This window comes from Pseudophryne corroboree, chromosome 5 (assembly GCF_028390025.1).
Source record: "Pseudophryne corroboree isolate aPseCor3 chromosome 5, aPseCor3.hap2, whole genome shotgun sequence".
Lineage (NCBI taxonomy): Eukaryota > Metazoa > Chordata > Amphibia > Anura > Myobatrachidae > Pseudophryne > Pseudophryne corroboree.
In genome coordinates this window covers 315,648,372-315,667,895 of record NC_086448.1, presented here as the reverse complement: position 1 = coordinate 315,667,895, position 19,524 = coordinate 315,648,372, and the positions used below count along the sequence as shown (strand labels likewise).

At 45.1% G+C, this 19,524-nt stretch overlaps 1 protein-coding gene across 1 annotated transcript in view; it reads left to right on the top strand.

The window, feature by feature from the left end:
* Positions 1–19,524, top strand: part of CDK13 (cyclin dependent kinase 13) — a 133,568-nt gene that overhangs the window by 20,957 nt on the left and 93,087 nt on the right. The window contains exons 2-3 of the mRNA XM_063922488.1: positions 3,216–3,794; positions 5,897–6,061. Coding sequence (XP_063778558.1) covers positions 3,216–3,794; positions 5,897–6,061 — 744 coding nt within the window. The remainder of the gene's footprint in view (positions 1–3,215; positions 3,795–5,896; positions 6,062–19,524) is intronic.

The window sequence follows — 19,524 nt, the reverse complement described above, 5'->3', positions numbered from 1 at the left end:
AGATCTGATAGCAGCAGCAAATTTGTTAGCTAATGGGCAAAACCATGTGCACTGCAGGTGGGGCAGATATAACCTGTACACAGAGAGAGTGAGATTTAGCTGGGTTATTTTGTTTCTGTGCAGGGTAAGTACTGGCTGCTTTATTTTTACGCTGCAATTTAGATTTTTGATAATTACCATATGCTCCCAAACACTGGAAAACAGACAAAAATGGTCAATCAGACAAATCGGTTAAATCCATTTGATTTAAACAATTTGTCTGAACGAGCTTTTTGTCAGTTTTATGGCATTTAGAAGCAAATAATCAATTGCCATTTGCTCTCATCCATTACTAGATTTTCATTCCAACCAACCGGATCTGACAGATAAATCTTTAGGTGTATGGCCAGCTTGACTCTCTCTGCGCATGTTATATCTGCTTCCCTGCAGTGCACATGGTTTTGCCCATTAGCTAACAAATTTTCTGGTGCTATCAGATCTGAATTAGGCCCATAGGGGGTCATTCCGAGTTGATAGGTCGCTAGCAACTTTTTGCTGTGCTGCGATCAGGTAGTCGCCAGCTATGGGGGAGTGTATTTTCGCTTTGCAAGTGTGCAAACGCTTTTGCAGCCGACGACACAAAAAAGTTTGTTGCAGTTCTGAGTAGCTCTGGACTTACTCAGCTGCTGCGAACACTTTAGACTTTTTGGTCCTGGAATTGACGTCAGACACCCGCCCTGCAAACGCTTGGACACGCCTAGGTTTTTCCAAACTCTCCCAGAAACCGGTCAGTTGACACCCATAAGCGCGCAAACTGAAGACCATCCATTTAAAAGAAATAGAGACGTGCGAGCAACTGTAAATCCACTGACTGCCAGGTGCTCAAGAGAGTGTTGGGAAAATTGTTAATCAATGCAGAAGGAAAAAAAATCCTATAGCACACAGTTGGCAAATAATTAAAATACTTAGGGCATTGAAGATGGAGACCATATTATAGATTTTCTAACTTATACATAATTCAGCCATCTTCAACAAGGCATCTTCAATAGATTGTTACCTAACTTTAAGGGGGAATTCAGTTGTTTTTGGGTGCCTGATGGCTGATATTCAGTTGTTTTGCCGATGAGCACGAGTGCCATGGTTGCCCATTATTACTGCTTGCATCCTCCTGAGGTTGGAAGATGAAATCTGCCCAAAGTCACCCAAATGTAGCGCACCCAGTACCTTGCACTCATGCCCATCGGCAAAAATATTTAATGATGCCAGAAAAGCAATTGTATTCCCCCTAACAGTAAAGTAACCAGAAAAATGGTCATGATATGAATATTTTATTAAACAATACAGAGCAATGCTTACCAAGAGGCTGCCCCCAACCCCTCCAACAAGATGTTCTACCTGGTAACCTCAAGTTAACATATAACCATGATCAACTTTATTCATATAATGTCCATCCAAAATATTTTTGTAAGATTTTTTTTATTTTAAACTGGCTGGTAAAATATTTGATAAATATAAATAAGGCATCATATTTTTTTTTTTTTTTGTTACAGTAATTTTTTTTTTTTTTTGGTCAGGGGCAGATGCAGGCTGTTTGCAAGTGGTGATTTTTCTGTGTTCAGAATATTTTTTTTATTTATGCACAGGCAAAATTGGAGATGTTTCTGCTGTAGTAACAGTTTTTTGTGGTTTAGTTGTTGCACATTGAGGGGGGAATTTTATTATTATTTTTTTTTGGAGCTATTCACTTGTTTTTGACCCCACACTAGTATATCGCGCTTGTCTTACCCAAATGAACTGGGTTTAGCCATGTAAAGCTTCTAAACCCTTCTTAAGTACTGGGTACACAGCCGAAAATGTAGTTTGGGCACCCAAAAGGTGGACTCTTTGTGCATTTCTGCTTGCCGCAACAGGAGGGTGTGAGCAGCAAGGTGCATGTGGCACACGCACCTGACAAAACAATTGAATAGCTCTGTTTGGCACCCATTACTTATGGGCACCCAAAAAACTATTGAATTTCCTGCTAAATAAATAAGATCCCATGGGGAATATAGTAAGTGTGTGCCTGGCATAAACCATTTCCTACAGTTGCTGACTGTAGTGCATCTCAAGCTCTGTATATCAGCGGAAAATGATAGTTTTGCATGTGACTTTTTAAATTGTGAAGTACCCTAATTTTGCGGCCAAATCTGCATTAGCCACTGTGTCTGGAGGAGTTCATACAATTGAATTTTAGTTTTCTGTTTGCATCTGCCAATGTGAATGTGCTTTATGGCTTTTCTCATGAGTGTTGAGAAGTTATAATATTTGTGGAGCTTAAAGAATAATCGTAAAGTATGTCTTAAGTAATCCAGTGTAAAGCTGCAAACCTTATCAGATACCATTTCTTGTAAGAGAGGCATTTTACACTGGTTTTTGAGTGTGCCATCACCACCTCATGGGGTAAGATACACCGCAGCAAGCCACCATAACTGTAAACGACACCTTCCTACGCTGATAGAAACCCATCTTTCTATGAATCCTTGTCCTCTGTATGGCCTTTAGGACAGCAATATAATATAATATAATATAATAAAAAAAATATATATATTCCATGGCTTACAAACAGCTAGTAGTGCTGTCTTTTTCCAAATCTGACTCCCCTAATTATATTCCATTTAATGTGTAATTAGCTAAGTTCTTGTTCTATGTGCATAGCCCTAAATTTATCAACATTAGATTTCAGTAGACCTATTATTCTCATACAGTTATGTTGTATTAACTGTTACAGACTCCAAATGTATCACATCAGTTGGCAAGATCCAGTTAGCTGGAATGCTTCGGTAATGATTTAGGATTATTTTTGTCCAGTTAAACTCATGTGGGAGCCTTTTACATTATTTCTGACGTCCTTAAGAAGAGGTCCAACCAATAGTGTGAGGGTAGAAAATAGTTGTGTAAAAGCAAACTGTATTCCCAAACAAATAATAAAGTGCTGAACCCCTGTAAGTGTCCTGGACAAATTTGCGCATGGGAAAAATGGTAACCTTTTATTTTGAAACAGGTTTTTTGTTTTTTTTACCCCTAGGTGTGTCTAGCCTCCTGGTTTAATTGGTATTAAGTGACCGACATTTTTTTAAATTGTGGTCCCATCACACCAAAGAGCAAATAGTTGTATAGAACTAATGTAATGTCTGGGAAGACTATTGTATCTACATAATTTATGGAGAAGTAACTACACCTTGTGTTCTTTCCAACAGGCGGAATGCAAGGTCGCGTAGTAGAAGTCCCTACAAGCAACGGCGATCTCGGTCTCGAAGCAGACACAGAGTCTCGAGGTCCAGAAGTAGGCAGTCCAGCATCTCTCCTAGCACACTGACCCTGAAGAGTAGCCTAGCTGCAGAGTTAAACAAGAACAAAAAAGCTAGGGAAGCGGAAGCTGCCAGAGTCTTAGCAAAAGCTTCCAGCACCTCCACTCCTACAAAGGGACATTCAGAGGCTGCCAGCAACACCCAACAAGCAAACCATGCCAAGGAGCAGAAGAAATCAAAAATGGACTGTGCCCCTTCCCCTTCAGCAAAGAGTGATAAAGCCACGGTCAAGTCATTGAATCAGACACCATCTATGGACAATAACTTACCTGCAGACAAAACAGCCAAGTCAAGCGGAAGGGTGAATAAGACAGATACTGTTAAAGTGGATGTACCGCCTCAAAAAGAGAAGATCAAAGCAAAGAAGGCTGGATCAAGTGGCATTCAGAAAATTAAAAGTTTTGTGTTGTCACCAACTACACTTTTATCGCTACCTCTTCCCAGTCCTCTCTCCCATGATACAAGCAGGTAAATCATGAGTTACTGGATTCCATCGCTTTCTGTTCCTGTTGTTTTATAGTTTTCTACTTTGTAAACTTCTAGTTTCCCCTTTAACTAAACTATTGTGAACAGAAAGTCCTCAGAATTAGTATCTCTACCCTGCAACACTGTCAGGTGGTCTTACCGATTTGCCAGCTAAAAAGAATTTTTTAATCTGTATGTTTTGCTACTGTTATGGCAATAAAGAAATGACCCCTCCCAGTTATTAAATATGGAAAGTGGATATAGCAGTGTTAGCCTTGGAAACATGGAGCCAGATCTATACATTTCACAGACCACAAAACACTATAGTTATTATGGTGAACTAATGGCAATGCTATTTGTACACTTATTTGGTGTACAGATAATTTCTTGCAATCTCACTGTCTGATGTATTGATAATTAATTTGTCATAACGTCTTCAAATGAAAACTCTTTACTTGTTTTTTTTTTAATAGAATGTACAAATGCTTAACATTTATGTAGGGATGGGGGGGGGGTTAATATAATAGTATATGCATTAGAGTTTATGGTGTTCGGCAAAACTGAGGAACACAATACAGCCTATTTGTGTTGTACCAGCCTTCTCCCATGAAATATAGCTAGTGAGCCTGTATCCTCCTTGTAACCTCTTTTCAATGGTCTGCTGAATCCCCTGTTGAGAACAGACCTGTTCATCCTATAGTAGGTGGTCCTTCACACACTGTAGTAGTGCTATTCCCGTTTCTAAGCTTTTGTATAAAATGGTGGTGTACAATCCTTACGGTATGTGATGTAGCACATAAAGTACGTTACTGTGCATTAGATCACTGAAATAATATAAATCAACCAATCAGATTTTCTACCATGCCCATATAAAATTTGTTTTGTTTGTTAATTTTAGCCCAACATTCAGTGCAATGTTGGGGCTGTTTTACAAAGACAGATCAAATTGCCCAGCCTAACATCTCAGTGGGTCGCTTTTTATTTGGTATCAAAACAATAACTATTTAATAGCAAGGCTAAATGAGTACATGCAGCTAGAATAGACCAGGTGAGACTGTTGTTCAGGGCTCTTGATCATATATAGTAGACCTGCACTCCGTAATATCATACCATTTAAAAATGAAACAAATATTTAATATTTTGTTTGAGTAATATTAACTATATTAAACATCCCTTTCAAAAGCATGGTAGCATCAAAATTCTGTATAGTTATTGTATGTAAAGTTCTAATTTACTTGGACAATTGAAGACCACCTTTACAGTTCATATATAACACTAAATAGTATAGCCAGTTGTTATTTTTCTTTACTTCAAGATTCCCCAACTAGAGGAATCTTGTGGTTCATAGATTTGGGACTCCCATTGGTCAGAAAAAAACCTATTCCAGTCAACACCTCCCTGCTGTACCGTTTGCTTGCATAGTCTTGTGTCAGGTGAACATGATTGATGCCTTGCCTTGGTTTGTCTCACTAATGCTGGGCAAGCTAAAACCATCAGATACCATGCCTGTATGATGTGAGATATTTCACAGTGTATGGTCACGATATGTGTTCCTTCACAGAGGAGGAAACATTCCCTGTGACCAATTATTAGAGGTCGGCCATGGCAGTAAAATGGCGTCAATTCTATTAGCCGCTATGATTTTGCGTGTGTGAATAGTCACAGCAGTGGCCTGAATTTGCACAAAAGTGCTCGCTGCCCCATAGGGCTCTGAGCAATTTGGTGCAAATTCATCCTGAAACCAGCCTGCGAAGGGTGTGAGATTGGGTGCCGTAGCCAGTGTTGAAACTGCGTGGCAACGGCACATCACACCCTTCACGGATAATAGGATCGACCCATATGTAACCATATGTGCGATCCACTGATTTCTATGATCAGCCAGATAATTGTATAGTGTATTGCCAGTATTAGTCCGATTAGACATTGAATTCGTGGCTGGGAAGGTAGGCTATGTACTGTATGGTTGGATGAAAGCTTTTACTTAAAAAAAATAAAATAACAAATGTGTAATATGTACAGTTTTATACTGATGTTAGAATAAAATCCACCAGCAACCTTTTAGATGATCCATGTAATTTCTACGTCATGAATGTCTTGTCTCCTAGTTTCAGAGGCTGTATCCCAGGAAAGTCTGTCAAGAAGGAAATGGAGAGAAAACTCTGGCACTTCCTATCTGATTTACCTCTCCCGCCAGTCTACATTGGAAGTGGGGATTTGTCTTGTAGCCCAGAAGGGAAGAAAACACCGTCAAAGAACAAACGGAGGCCTAAGTATGATTAACTTCTTTAGAAAGTAAACTTCAGTTTGTCTGTATGATAATAATGATGCAGTTGTTGGTAAATATCTCCTATAACTGCACATGAACGTCTTGCCAATGGGAAAGTCACCTAAATTATGTATTGGCAAAACTAAGAGTGAGCATATCTTATGCATATCATTACGCTGGCATGTTGTGTTACAAATGTGTATGTATAAAAGCTATTTTGAAATCCAATTAAACAGTAAAGTTAGTTTCTCTAATGCCCTAAGTGGATGCTGGGGACTCCGTCAGGACCATGGGGAATAGCGGCTCCGCAGGAGACAGGGCACACAAATAAAGCTTTAGGATTAGGTGGTGTGTACTGGCTCCTCCCCCTATGACCCTCCTCCAAGCCTCAGTTAGGTTTTTGTGCCCGTCCGAGCAGGGTGCAATCTAGGTGGCTCTCCTAAAGAGCTGCTTAGAAAAAGTTTTTTAGGTTTTTTATTTTCAGTGAGTCCTGCTGGCAACAGGCTCACTGCATCGAGGGACTTAGGGGAGAGAATTTCAACTCACCTGCGTGCAGGATGGATTGGATTCTTAGGCTACTGGACACCATTAGCTCCAGAGGGAGTCGGAACACAGGTCTCACCCTGGGGTTCGTCCCGGAGCCGCGCCGCCGACCCCCCTTACAGATGCTGAAGATTGAAGGTCCGGAAACAGGCGGCAGAAGGCTCTTCAGTCTTCATGAAGGTAGCGCACAGCACTGCAGCTGTGCGCCATTGTTGTCACACACTTCACACCAAGCGGTCACGGAGGGTGCAGGGCGCTGCTGGGGGCGCCCTGGGCAGCAATATTTTAATACCTTATGGCAAAAGAATACATCACATATAGCCATTGAGGCTATATGTATGTATTTAACCCATGCCAGTTATCTAAAACTACGGGAGGAAAGCCCGCCGAAATAGGGGGCGGGGCTTATTCTCCTCAGCACACAGCGCCATTTTCCTGCTCAGCTCCGCTGTGAGGAAGGCTCCCAGGACTCTCCCCTGCACTGCACTACAGAAACAGGGTAAAACAGAGAGGGGGGGCATTTTTTGGCGATATATTGGATATATTTAAGCTGCTATAAGGAACAACACTTATATAAGGTTGTTCCCATATATATTATAGCGCTTGGGTGTGTGCTGGCAAACTCTCCCTCTGTCTCCCCAAAGGGCTAGTGGGGTCCTGTCTTCGATAAGAGCATTCCCTGTGTGTCGGTACGTGTGTGTCGACATGTATGAGGACGATGTTGGTGTGGAGGCAGAGCAATTGCCGATAATGGTGATGTCACCCCCCAGGGAGTCGACACCGGAATGGATGGCTTTGTTTATGGAATTACGTGATAATGTCAGCACATTACAAAAATCAGTTGACGACATGAGACGGCCGGCAAACCAGTTAGTACCTGCCCAGGCGTCTCAGACACCGTCAGGGGCTGTAAAGCGCCCTTTACCTCAGTCGGTCGACACAGACCCAGACACAGACACTGAATCTAGTGTCGACGGTGATGAAACAAACGTATTTTCAAGTAGGGCCACACGTTATATGATCACGGCAATGAAGGAGGCTTTGCATATCTCTGATACTGCAAGTACCACAAAAAGGGGTATTATGTGGGGGGTGAAAAAACTACCTGTAGTTTTTCCTGAATCAGAGGAATTAAATGATGTATGTGATGAAGCGTGGGTTAACCCAGATAGAAAAATGCTAATTTCAAAAAAGTTATTAGCATTATACCCTTTCCCGCCAGAGGTTAGGGCGCGCTGGGAAACACCCCCTAGGGTGGATAAGGCGCTCACACGCTTATCAAAACAAGTGGCGTTACCGTCTCCTGATACGGCCGCCCTCAGGGATCCAGCGGATAGGAGACTGGAAACTACCCTAAAAAGTATATACACACATACTGGTGTTATACTGCGACCAGCCATCGCCTCAGCCTGGATGTGCAGTGCTGGGGTCGTCTGGTTGGATTCCCTGACTGAAAATATTGATACCCTGGATAGGGACAGTATTTTATTGACTATAGAGCAATTAAAGGATGCTTTCCTTTATATGCGAGATGCGCAGAGAGATATTTGCACTCTGGCATCGAGAGTAAATGCGATGTCCATATCTGCCAGAAGGAGTTTATGGACGCGACAGTGGTCAGGTGATGCGGATTCCAAACGACATATGGAAGTATTGCCGTATAAAGGGGAGGAATTATTTGGCGTCGGTCTATCGGATCTGGTGGCCACGGCAACTGCCGGAAAATCCACTTTTTTACCTCAGACCCCCTCCCAACAGAAAAAGACACCGTCTTTTCAGCCGCAGTCCTTTCGGTCCTATAAGAACAAGCGGACAAAAGGACAGTCATATCTGCCTCGGGGCAGAGGAAGGGGTAAGAGAGGGCAGCAAGCAGCCCCTGCCCAGGAACAGAAGCCCTCCCAGGGTTCTGCAAAGCCCTCAGCATGACGCTGGGGCCTTACAAGCGGACTCAGGAGCGGTGGGGGGTCGACTCAAGAATTTCAGCGCACAGTGGGCTTGCTCACAGGTGGACCCCTGGATTCTGCAGGTAGTATCTCAGGGTTACAGGTTGGAATTCGAGAAGTCTCCCCCTCGCCGGTTCCTAAAGTCTGCTTTGCCAACGTCTCCCTCAGACAGGGCGACGGTATTGGAAGCCATTCACAAGCTGTTTTCTCAGCAGGTGATAGTCAAGGTACCCCTCCTACAACAGGGAAAGGGGTATTACTCCACGCTATTTGTGGTACCGAAGCCGGACGGCTCGGTAAGACCTATTCTAAATCTGAAATCTTTGAACCTGTACATACAAAAATTCAAGTTCAAGATGGAGTCACTCAGAGCAGTGATAGCGAATCTGGAAGAAGGGGACTTTATGGTGTCCCTGGACATAAAGGATGCTTACCTGCATGTCCCAATTTGCCCTTCACATCAAGGGTACCTCCGGTTCGTGGTGCAAAACTGTCATTATCAGTTTCAGACGCTGCCGTTTGGATTGTCCACGGCACCTCGGGTCTTTACCAAGGTAATGGCCGAAATGATGATTCTTCTGCGAAGAAGAGGCGTATTAATTATCCCTTACTTGGACGATCTCCTGATAAGGGCAAGGTCTAGAGAACAGCTGGAGGACGGAGTAGCACTAACCCAACTAGTGCTGCAACAACACGGGTGGATTCTGAATTTTCCAAAATCTCAGTTGACCCCGAAGACACGTCTGCTGTTCCTGGGAATGATTCTGGACACGGTTCAGAAAAAGGTGTTTCTTCCGGAGGAGAAAGCCAGGGAGTTATCCGAACTTGTCAGGAACCTCCTAATACCAGGGACAGTGTCTGTGCATCAATGCACAAGAGTCCTGGGAAAGATGGTGGCTTCTTACGAAGCGATTCCATTCGGCAGATTCCACGCACGAACTTTTCAGTGGGATCTGCTGGACAAATGGTCCGGATCGCATCTGCAGATGCATCAGCGGATAACCTTATCGCCACGGACAAGGGTGTCTCTTCTGTGGTGGTTGCAGAGTGCTCATCTGTTAGAGGGCCGCAGATTCGGCATACAGGACTGGGTCCTGGTGACCACGGATGCCAGTCTGAGAGGCTGGGGAGCGGTCACACAGGGAAGAAACTTCCAGGGAGTATGGTCAAGCCTGGAGATGTCTTTTCACATAAATATACTGGAGCTAAGAGCGATTTACAATGCTCTAAGTCTGGCAAAACCCCTGCTTCAGGGTCAGCCGGTGTTGATCCAGTCGGACAACATCACGGCAGTCGCCCACGTAAACAGACAGGGCGGCACAAGAAGCAGGACAGCAATGGCAGAAGCTGCAAGGATTCTTCGCTGGGCGGAAGATCATGTGATAGCACTGTCAGCAGTATTCATTCCGGGAGTGGACAACTGGGAAGCAGACTTCCTCAGCAGACACGATCTACACCCGGGAGAGTGGGGACTTCATCCAGAAGTCTTCCACATGATTGTGAACCGTTGGGAAAAACCAATGGTGGATATGATGGCGTCCCGCCTCAACAAAAAACTGGACAGGTATTGCGCCAGGTCAAGAGACCCTCAGGCAATAGCTGTGGACGCTCTGGTAACACCGTGGGTGTTCCAGTCAGTGTATGTGTTCCCTCCTCTGCCTCTCATACCAAAAGTACTGAGAATTATACGGCAAAAGGGAGTAAGAACGATACTAGTGGCTCCGGATTGGCCAAGAAGAACTTGGTACCCGGAACTTCAAGAGATGCTCACGGAGGATCCGTGGCCTCTACCTCTAAGACGGGACCTGCTTCAGCAGGGACCGTGTCTATTCCAAGACTTACCGCGGCTGCGTTTGACGGCATGGCGGTTGAACGCCGAATTCTAAGGGAAAAAGGCATTCCGGAAGAGGTCATTCCTACACTGGTAAAAGCCAGGAAGGAGGTGACTGCACAACATTATCACCGCATTTGGAGAAAATATGTTGCGTGGTGTGAGGCCAGGAAGGCCCCCACGGAGGAATTTCAACTGGGTCGATTCCTACATTTCCTGCAAACAGGATTGTCTATGGGCCTCAAATTGGGGTCCATTAAGGTTCAAATTTCGGCCCTGTCGATTTTCTTCCAGAAAGAATTGGCTTCAGTTCCTGAAGTCCAGACTTTTGTAAAAGGAGTACTACATATACAGCCCCCGGTTGTGCCCCCAGTGGCACCGTGGGATCTTAATGTAGTCTTGGATTTTCTCAAATCCCATTGGTTTGAGCCGCTCAAATCGGTGGAGTTGAAGTATCTTACATGGAAAGTAACCATGCTACTGGCCCTGGCTTCAGCCAGGAGAGTATCAGAATTGGCGGCTTTATCATATAAGAGCCCATATCTGATTTTCCATACGGACAGGGCAGAACTGCGGACGCGTCCTCATTTTCTGCCTAAGGTGGTGTCAGCGTTTCACCTGAACCAGCCTATTGTGGTGCCTGCGGCTACTAACGATTTGGAGGATTCCAAGTTGTTGGACGTGGTCCGGGCATTGAAAATATATATATTTCAAGAACGGCGGGAGTCAGAAAGTCTGACTCACTGTTTATATTGTATGCACCCAACAAGATGGGTGCTCCTGCTTCTAAGCAGACGATTGCTCGTTGGATTTGTAGCACAATTCAACTTGCACATTCTGTGGCAGGCTTGCCACAACCTAAATCTGTCAAGGCCCATTCCACAAGGAAAGTGGGCTCATCCTGGGCGGCTGCCCGGGGGGTCTCGGCATTACAACTCTGCCGAGCTGCTACTTGGTCAGGGGCAAACACGTTTGCAAAATTCTACAAATTTGATACCCTGGCTGAGGAGGACCTTGAGTTCTCTCATTCGGTGCTGCAGAGTCATCCGCACTCTCCCGCCCGTTTGGGAGCTTTGGTATAATCCCCATGGTCCTGACGGAGTCCCCAGCATCCACTTAGGACGTTAGAGAAAATAAGAATTTACTTACCGATAATTCTATTTCTCGTAGTCCGTAGTGGATGCTGGGCGCCCATCCCAAGTGCGGATTGTCTGCAATACTTGTACATAGTTATTGTTACAAACAAATTTGGGTTGTTATTGTTGTGAGCCGTCTGTTCAGAGGCTCCTACGTTTGTCATACTGTTAACTGGGTTCAGATCACAAGTTATACGGTGTGATTGGTGTGGCTGGTATGAGTCTTACCCGGGATTCAATATCCTTCCTTATTGTGTACGCTCGTCCGGGCACAGTATCCTAACTGAGGCTTGGAGGAGGGTCATAGGGGGAGGAGCCAGTACACACCACCTAATCCTAAAGCTTTATTTTTGTGCCCTGTCTCCTGCGGAGCCGCTATTCCCCATGGTCCTGACGGAGTCCCCAGCATCCACTACGGACTATGAGAAATAGAATTATCGGTAAGTAAATTCTTATTTTCAGACCACATACAGTACCTAGTACGGGTTTTTTTTATTTACACTAGTAAATCACAGTGATCTTCTTAATAGGATGTTTACTGCTGTTATAAAGGTCACTGCATGAAGTCCTGATGCATTTACCCACGGTAAAATAAAATCGACCAAGATATGTACTTGGGAACTGGGATGCAACACTACTAAATCTGCCATTTGGGTGTGTTGGCACTAGAAACAATAGATTCCAGTGTCAGGCCAGTTTACATGGTCAATTTAGAAATGCTAGTTAAAAAAAAAAACCACAGTGAGTACAATCTCTTATTTATACCCCTTTTTCACTAAAGTTGACCCCCTTTCTAGTCGGGTGCAGTGTTTTCTGGCCGGCGCTTGGAGATTATTTTTTTTTAGAGAAAGTGTCCTCTGATTGGTATGTTTGGGTTCTGCGTTGTCATGAACAAATAACCTTCAGTAGAGTTTCGGAACATCTTAACCTATGTTAGTTTAATTTTGTGACTTGCTTGGCATACTTCACACATTCCTTGAGAAAGCAGACTAGCTTGATAAAAATGCTCTTGGCTTGCAGTATCCAGCTCAATGCCCTACGAGGGATATGTCCGCGTGTCCTTGGGCTCCTTCTAATGGCTTATTATCACAGTGCCCGGAGTCAACACATGGTCATATAGTGTGTGCACTTGGCAATGAGAGTAGTGGGGCATGAGTGTGAAGATCTTTTAAGTTTGACATTCAGAGCAGAATTATTTGACAATCTTCTGCAATTTATAGCTCCTCAAAACATGTTAATTAAATGCAACTCTACACGTTGCTTAGGCTTTAGCATTACACTGTATGATCCTCTTTGTCTTGTGCGATCACTGTATTTGTTACACTGAGAGGACCCAGTATGCACTTTAGCACTTTCACAATGAATTAGGAGAGTTTCATAACTGCAGTTTGGAGAGTTTCAATTGCTACCACTTTCAGTTTCTCTTATACTCCACAGTCTGATACATTTAATTGATTAATGTTTGACATCTTAATAGTTTTCATGTACAACAGTTTGATTCACTGTAAAAGTATTTTAAAAACAAATTCAGGGTGCTTTCAATTTAATGGTAAAGTTGATAGTTGTGACATGTCAAATGGTATAGTCCTCTAGCTGGGAATTTACAGCATTCATTTTATTATTGTCTATGCAGTGGCTTACATTTTATGCAGTGCTGACAGAGACTATATGACATTCATATCCGTTCTTTCCCCACTAGAGATTACAATTTAAATTCCCTAATACACACACCTGAGGTCATTTTGTCAGCATTCAGATAACCTAGAAGTCTGGTGAGTGTCTCATGTTTTTATTAAGGACGATTCAATTGTTTTGGCCATCTAATTTTCCCATCTACAGTGCCTTGCTAAAGTATTCACCCCCCTGCATTTTTTCATTTTTTGTTGCCTCACAACGTGGAATTAAAATGGATTGTTTGAAAGTTTGCATCATTTCATTCACAGAACATGCCTACAACTTTGAAGATGTTTTTTTTTTCTTCATTGTAAAGCAAACAACAAATAGGACAAAATAACTGAAAACTTCAGCGTGCATAACTAATCACTCCCCTGTAGTCAGTACTTTGTAGAGCCGCCTTTTGTGCCAATTACAGTTGCAAGTCGCTTTGGATAAGTCTCTATGAGCTTGCCACATCTTGCCACTGGGCTTTTTGCCCATTCCTCAAGGCAAAACTGCTCCAACTCCTTCAGGTTCGATGGTTTCCGCTTGTGAACAGCAATCTTCAACTGACCACAGATTCTCAATTGGATTGAGATCTGGGCTTTGACTAGGCCATTCCAACACATTTAAATGTTTCCCCTTAAACCACTTGAGTGTTGCTTTAGCAGTATGCTTCGGGTCATGGTCCTGCTGGTAGGTGACCTTCAGTCCCAGTCTCAAATCACAGGCAGACTGAAACAGGTTTTGCTCAAGACTATCCCTGTATTTAGCACCATCCATCTTTCCCTCGACTCGAAACAGTTTCCCAGTCCCTGCTGCTGAAAAACATCCCCACAGCGTGATGCTTCCACCACCATGTTTCACTGTGGGGATGATGTTCTTGGGGTGATGGGATGTGTTGGGTTTGCGCCAGACATAGCGTTTTCCTTGGTGGTCGAAAAGTTACATTTTAGTCTCATCTGACCAGAGCACCTTCCTCCATAAATTTGGGGAGTCGTCCACATGCCTTTTGGCAAACTCAAAACGTGCCTTCTTATTTTTAACACTAAGTAATGGCTTTTCTCTTACGTCCTAGAGGATACTGGTGTTCTATTTAGTACCATGGGTTATAGACAGGTCCACTAGGAGCCATGGGCACTTTAAGAATTTGATTGTGTGGGCTGGCTCCTCCCTCTATGCCCCTCCTACCAGACTCTGTTTAGAAAATGTGCCCGGAGGAGCCGGTCACAGCTAGGGGAGCTCCTAGGAGTTTTTATTTTATTTTTGTTTTTGTTTTTTTAATTAAAGTTTACAGTTTGTTGTTTTACAAGGAGGTTGCTGGCAACAGCCTCCCTGCTTTGTGGGACTTAGGGGGGGGGAGTAGGAACCAACTTAATGGAGAGTTAATGGTTCTCTACTCCACTGACAGGACACTGAGCACCTGAAGGTGATGATCGCAAGCCCACGAGGCGACCGCTCACTCCCGCAGCACTGCCGCCACCCCCTAACAGAGCCAGAAGATAGAAGAGTGGTGAGTACAGCGCCGGTGTCTTGGTTAATGGGTCGCTGGCGGGTATGGCGGCACAAGGGTTGGAGCGCAGCTCTGACAGGCTGCGCTCCTAAAAGGCTCAGCAACATGCAACATGTAGGCGCTTGAGGGGCGTCCTGGGCCAGCACATAACCGCTACACTGGTCACGCTAGTTAACAGGGGCTAATCCCGCTGTTAACATTTCAGAATCCTCAGGCCAGTATAAAGAATTAGTGCGGGAAGCTGCGCACCATTACAGGGGGCGGGGCTTCCTCTCAGAGCGGATCCAGCACTCACCAGCGCCATTTTCTCCCTGCAGATCATTCAGACAGGACGCTGACAGGGAGCACTGCCCTCCACATCATTCCAACAGTACTCTATGGTGCCAGGGTGTTATAACACCCCCCCCCCCTTCCCCGCCTATATCAGGACTAACTACCCTATTAAGGATACTTAGTAAGCGCCGGGCTTTTATCATAATAACTGCCTACAGGGGCGCAGTGTGGCTGGCTCCTTATACTCTGAGACTCTCTGAAGGTACTCTGGGGGAAACTGTATCTGACATTTTCCTGTGTGTGTGTGTGTGTGTAAGTAAGTGTGTATATCCCACATTACCATGTCTAAGGACTCTGTGTCCTGCGCTGCAGAGTGTTTATCTTCTCCTGAGGCGTCTATTCTATGTACTCATGACTGCAATATGCTTTCTCAGCCTTCCGAACCCGTATGGGTGGATTCTTTAAGGGGAATGATATCCCAGATTTCTACAAGGATGTCACATACTGAGACAGAGACACAGTTTTTGAGGAAATCTGTGGAGGGTTTGCAGTATTCTGCCTCCACTACTTCGTCAAAAACCCCATCTACATACCCACAAAAGTGTACACTTGCATAGATAATGCATGCTGACACTGATACCGACTCTGATACAGGGGACGGTGAGGGGGATATGCAGGGGGGAAATGCATCCCTGGCGAAAGGGGTGCAACTACTGATTGAAGCCATTAGGGATATTTTGCACATTGCTGAGAAGGTACCTGAGCAGGATGAGGAATCTTATTTTACCGTAAATAAGAAATCCTCGCTTACCTACCCCGCTTCTAGGAGTTAAACTCTTTGTTTGAGAAATCCTGGGAAAACCCGGAGAAAAAATTCCAGATCCCTAAAAGAATGCTCATTGCCTTTCCTTTCCTTGAAGAGGACAGGAAAAAGTGGGAAAACCCACCTATAGCAGAAGCTTCTGTATCTAGGTTTTTTTTTTAAAAATGTGGTTTTACCCGTCCCCAGTTCAACCGCCTTAACGGAGCTGGCTAACCGCAAGACTGAGACTACGCTCAAATCACTATACACTGCTACAGGTGTGGCTTTAAGGCCCACTATTGCGTGTGTGTGGATTTCTAAGCTATAGTAAAGTGGTCAAGCACATTACTAGAGGAATTGGATACTATGGATAGGAGTGACATTGACTTGTTTTTATGTAACATACAGGATTCTGCGGGGTTCATGGTGGAGGCCATGAAGGATATTGGCCTGCTTAATGCACGAGCTACTTCCATGGCAGTCTCGGCATGCAGAGGACTGGGGATACAGAATCTGAATACGGATACGGAATCCAAGAAAAGTGTGGAGAACCTACCCTTCACAGGTCAGGCCATTTTTGGGGAAGCGCTGGATGCGCGGATATCCACGGCAACTGCGGGTAAGTCGACCTTTCTTCCCTCCGCAGCTCCACCGGCTCGGAATCTTATCCTACTCCTTCACTGCAGTCCTTTCGGACCGCGAAATGTAAAAAATCCAAAGGCCCCTCCACCTTCTTTAGAGGAGGTCGTGGAAAATCCAGAAAACCTGCATCAACAGGTTCCCAGGAACAGAAACTAGGTTCCACTTCCTCAAAATCTTCAGCATGACTGTGGACCTACCAGCCTGGAGATCGGGCAGCTGGGAGCGAGATTAAAAGATTTCAGTCACGTCCGGGCGTCATCGTGCCTAGACCCCTGGATAACAGATATTGTTGCCCAGGGGTACAGACTGGAGTTTCAGGAACTCCCACCTCACAGATTCTTCAAATCAGGCTTACCAGTTTTGCTGACAGAAAGTACTGTCCTACAGGAAGCCATTTAAAAGTTGGTACGAACAAATGTCATTGTTCAAGTTCCACCTCACCTAACACACAAGGGTTATTACTCCAGCCTGTTTGTGGTTACGAAACCGGTCTGTTCCGTAAGACCAATATTTAACCTAAAGTCTTTTAACCCCTACTTAAAGGTATTCAAATTCAAGTTGGAGTCGCTGAGAGCGGTGATCTTCGGTCTGGAGCAGGGGGAATTCCTGGTATCCCTGGATTTCAAGGACGCGTACCGTTCACATTCTGATCTGGCCACCTCATCAGGCTTACCTACGATTTGCACTACTGGACTGTCACTATCTGTTTCAGACATTACCATTTGGCCTCTCCACAGCGCCAAGGATGTTCACCAAGGTCATGGCGGAGATGATGTTCCTCCTCCGCAAGCAGGGAGTGAACATAATTCCATATCTGGATGATCTACTGATAAAGGCATCTTCCAGGGAGAGACTGTTGCAGAGTATTGCTCTCTCAACTCAACTACTTCGGGATCACGGGTGGATCCTGAACCTTCCAAACTCACATTTGGAGTCTGCCCTTCCTGGGGATGATTCTCGACATGGAAATGCAGAGGTTGTTTCTACCAGTGGAGAAAGCGTTGGTGATCAATGGTCTGGGATGTCCTGAGGCCAGCCCGGGAATCGGTTCATCAGTGCGTTGGCCATCTGGGGAAGATGGTTGCCTCCTACGAGGCACTACAGTACGGAAGATTCCATGGTAGCCTCCTACGAGGCACTACAGTACGGAAGATTCCATGCACGGTTCTTCCAGCTGGATCTCCTGGACAACAGGTCGGGATCACATCTCCACATGCACCAACGTATACGCCTGTCACCCAAAACCAGAATTTCACTCCTCTGGTGGCTCCAAACTTCTTACCTGCTCGAGGGACGCAGGTTCGGGATTCAGAATTGGATTCTTCTTACCACGGATGCGAGTCTCAGAGGTTGGGGAGCAGTCATCCAGGGGGAAAACTTCCAAGGAAGGTGGTCAAGTCAGGAATCTCACCTTCCAATAAACGTTCTGGAACTGAGGGCCATATACAACGGTCTTATACAAGCGGCACATCTTCTGCAAGATCAAGACTTTCAGGTTCAGTCGGACAACATCACAGCGGTGTCCTACATAAACAGTCAGGGCGGAACGAAGAGCAACGCTGCAATGTCAGAGGTAACACAAATCCTCCTCTGGGCAAAAAAACACACGGTGGCGTTGTCAGCGTTCTTCATTCCGGGAGTGGACAACTGGGAAGCAGACTTCTTCAGCAGACACGATCTCCATCCAGGAGAATGGGGCCTCTACCCGGAGGTATTCGCAGAGGTAACAAGCCGATGGGACATGCCTCAGATAGACATGAAGCTTCGGAGGTACTGTTCAAGGTCACGAGACCCACAAGCAGTGGCGGTGGACGCCCTGGTAACTCCGTGGGTGTTCCAGTCAGTGTATGTGTTCCCTCCTCTTCCTCTCATCCCAAGGATTCTCAAACTTATAAAAAGAACAAAAGTTCAGGCGATCCTCATTGCTCCAGACTGGCCAAGACGGGCTTGGTACGCGGATCTTCTGGACTTACTGCTGGAGGACCCGAGGCCTCTTCCTCTTCGCGAGTACCTTCTACAACAGGGACCGTTCGCCTATCAAGACATACCGCGGCTACGTTTGACGGCTTGGAGGTTGAACGCCAGCTCTTAGCTCGGAAGGGCATTCCAAACAAGGTCATTCCTACGCTGATCCAAACTAGGAAGGGAGTAACGTCTAAGCATTACCATCGGATTTGAGAGAAGTACGTGTCTTGGTGTGAATCCAAGAAGTTTCCAGCGGTGGATTTTCAGTTAGGACGCCTTCTCCTCTTTCTGGAAGTGGGTGTGGATGTGGGCCTACGGTTGGGCACCATCAAGGTCAAGATTTTGGCCTTGTCCATTTTCTTCCAGAAACAATTGGCTGCTCACCCTGAGGGTCAGACATTCTTGAAAGGAGTTCTGCACATCCAACTCCCCTTTGGGCCTCCTACGGCACCTTGGGATCTTAATGTGGTGCTGCAGTTCCTGCAATCGGATTGGTGGACATGAAGTTTCTTACGTGGAAGGAGGTCACACTGTTGGCATTGGCATCTGCAAGACGTGTGTCTGAATTGGGGTCATTGTCGCACAAGAGCCCCTACTTGATTTTCCATGAGGATAGAGCTGAGCTCAGGACGCGTCAGCAATTTCTTCCAAAGGTTGTATCAGCTTTTCATATCAACCAGCCTATTGTGGTGCCTGTGGCTACTGACACCTCAATTATCTCAAAGTCCTTGGATGTTGTGTGGGCTTGAAAATATATGTGAAGTGAACTGCTCGTCACAGAAGTCGGATGCACTATTTGTCCTTTATGATCCCAACAAGATTGGGTGTCTAAGCAATTTCTCGTTGGATCAGGCTTACTATCCAGCATGCTTATTCTACAGTAGGATTGCCGATTCCGAAATCGTTTTAGGCCCACTCTACCCGTAAAGTGGGTTCTTCCTGGGTGGCTGCCCAGGGTGTCTCGGCTCTTCAGCTTTGCTGAGCTGCTATTTGGTCAGGGTCGAACACGTTTGCTAAGTTCTACCAGTTTGATACTTTGACCAAACTGTAGGTCCTCAGAGGCCAATCTGTTCTGCAGGAACCTCAGCGCACTCTCCCTCCCGTACTGGAGCTTTGGTACATCCCCATGGTACTAAACGGACCCCAGCATCCTCTAGGACGTA